The 2,478-nt window shown below is 41.5% G+C and overlaps 1 protein-coding gene across 1 annotated transcript in view; it reads left to right on the plus strand.

The window, feature by feature from the left end:
* LOC123350618 (pseudouridine-metabolizing bifunctional protein C1861.05-like) overlaps window positions 1-2,478 on the plus strand; it is a 50,359-nt gene that overhangs the window by 815 nt on the left and 47,066 nt on the right. The window contains exon 3 of the mRNA XM_044989279.1: window positions 1,361-1,464. Coding sequence (XP_044845214.1) covers window positions 1,361-1,464 — 104 coding nt within the window. The remainder of the gene's footprint in view (window positions 1-1,360; window positions 1,465-2,478) is intronic.

Genomic DNA, 2,478 nt, shown 5'->3' on the forward strand with positions numbered 1-2,478 from the left:
TGGTTTTGATCCCCAAACAGGTGCAACTTGGCAATTTCAGCTGATGTTTCACATTCAATTTGGGGGCTTGTTTAAAACTGGAAACTCAGCACAAAACCGGAGTGACCTGATATCCAACTATCTTCAAAGGAGTTACAGGAGGGCTGAATTTGGCCTGTGGGTGGCAGGCTCACAACTGAAAACTAGAAAGCCCTTGGGGATCCCAAACTGTTGGAGTTTAGCCCAGATCTAATAAAGAACACATATATAGAAGGGGGATTTTGCTCCCCAGAGATCATATCTGATTCCAAACATTTAATGAAATGGAGGTTTTGTTTTAGTAAGGCCAGATTAAAAGAGGAATATTGACATCTGGATTTGGCCCACTGTTTAGGTCAGGAGTGTCTCATCTCTCTTGGCAACTGCTGTTTGGTGGCTTGAGAGAGGATGTCTGTAAGAACTATTGCCCCTCTTTATATCAAACAGACCCATCCCTCCCTTGCAGGTGGATTTCTGAGATTGTATCAAAAATCACCTACTGAGTGTGTATATATTAATTATTATTAATTATTTCTATTATAGTAGTGCCTAGAGGTCCCAACTGAGAACAGGGCCTCACTGTGCTAGGCACTGCATGAACCCACAGTAAAAAGACACTTCCTGTCCTGAAGAATTTACAGTCTAACTGGACAAGACAGACAAAGGAAGTATTATCCCATTTCACAGCTGGAAAACTGAGACCCAGAGGGTTCAGAGACTTGCCCTGGGTCACACAGGAAGTCTGTGAAGGAGCCAAGAATTGCTCATGACTCCCAGTCCATTGCCTTCACCACAAGCCCATCTCTCTCTATGGAGCTAGCTTTCTATATATATATATATATATATATATATTAGAATGAAGGAATAGTTTCACAGACATTAACAGAAGTTGTTCAGAGAAAAGAATAGCTTCTGGAGAAGGACTGAAGGAACTATTGCTAGAGCTGAACTGAAACTCCCCATTTCCAGCCCTTTGTACCTTTTTACGTAGTGATTACATAAAGTAAGAGATTAGTCAGCCCTCTTGTTTCTGGGGAAGCTAGTCTGTCTCTCCGTATTTACTATCTGCCATCTGGCTTTCTCTTTGTCTGCAGGTTTCTTTCTTTGCACATTTTACCATACTGCTTACCTCTTTGTCTAAGGCACCCAAAACCCCAGTTGATCTATACATAGGATTTTTCCGTCTGTTAGCCCATCCTCTACAACACATACAACTTGTTTTCTCGATCTGGAGATCACAGGGAGCCGGGCTGCAGTTCATGATTAACAAGCAGTTTGGGAAACAATAAGGTCACTGCCTTCTATACTACTTTCATTTGACATGGCATTGCTCTCCTGACAGTGCCATCCCTGCACACAGCATGATTGGAAATCTGGCCTGTACCTTGGGAAGACAAATAGGTGCTGTGGCTCCTAGGATCATCCAGATGAGAAGATTCCTACATGGTGAGTAGTGTCCTCTGAAAAAGTCCCTGTGAGCAGAATGCAACCAGGATCCTGTGAGCAGAATGCAACCAGGATCCTGTGAGCAGAATGCAACCAGGATCCTGTGAGCAGAATGCAACCAGGATCCTGTGAGCAGAATGCAACCAGGATCCTGTGAGCAGAATGCAACCAGGATCCTGTGAGCAGAATGCAACCAGGATCCTGTCTGGGAACAATGTAGAGGCAACTCACTCAAGGTAGCCTGAGGCCTTTTAAAACTCATTTCACAGAGAGCTTCTGTTTTATGGCATTTATAGGAAAAAGTATGGGGCAAGAGAATTTCAGTGCATGATACTGTAATGTCTTGGCTGTGGTGGTATTTTTAGCACATCCTTCTCAAATCATGGCAGAGTTGCAAAGCCCAGTTCTCCTCTCACTTACACCAGTGTAAATTGGGATTAGCTCCATTGAAGTCCCTGGAGTTACACAGCTGTAAAATTGGTGGGAGAGGATAATGAGGCCTATAATGTTCAATATGAAATCGATTGACAATTGACTTCACAGTTCAGATTTCAGGAGAGGCGTGACTGGGACCCTTCAATGCTACTGCAATACAAAAAATAATAAGAATACTCCTCGGATTAAAAGGATCCTAATCACTCTTCAAGATCTACATTACTCCTAATAAAATTGTTTGTCTAAATTTCATGGCACCTTGGGCATAGATCTGATCTTGGGCTATCTGAATTCCTGCCTATGGCGAGTACTGTAGGTGCTGAGCTGATACAGAATAAATTCATAGCTTTCTCTTCTCAAAATTTCCCCTAAAATTGGTCTCAAAATGATGAATTCTTTTCTGGTTTGTGGCACTAAGTAGTATATTTACTTGAAAAGTCTGAATAATTTTAGTAAACCATTTAGTTTTAAAAAAAATCCTGTAAATTCCACACTGAATTACCATATATGCAAAACAGTTCTACATTTGCTCTTTTTACAATCTGATGCCACTGAAAATATGGAATAAAACTCTCTTTT

This window comes from Mauremys mutica, chromosome 1, assembly GCF_020497125.1.
Source record: "Mauremys mutica isolate MM-2020 ecotype Southern chromosome 1, ASM2049712v1, whole genome shotgun sequence".
In the NCBI taxonomy this organism is placed as follows: domain Eukaryota; kingdom Metazoa; phylum Chordata; order Testudines; family Geoemydidae; genus Mauremys; species Mauremys mutica.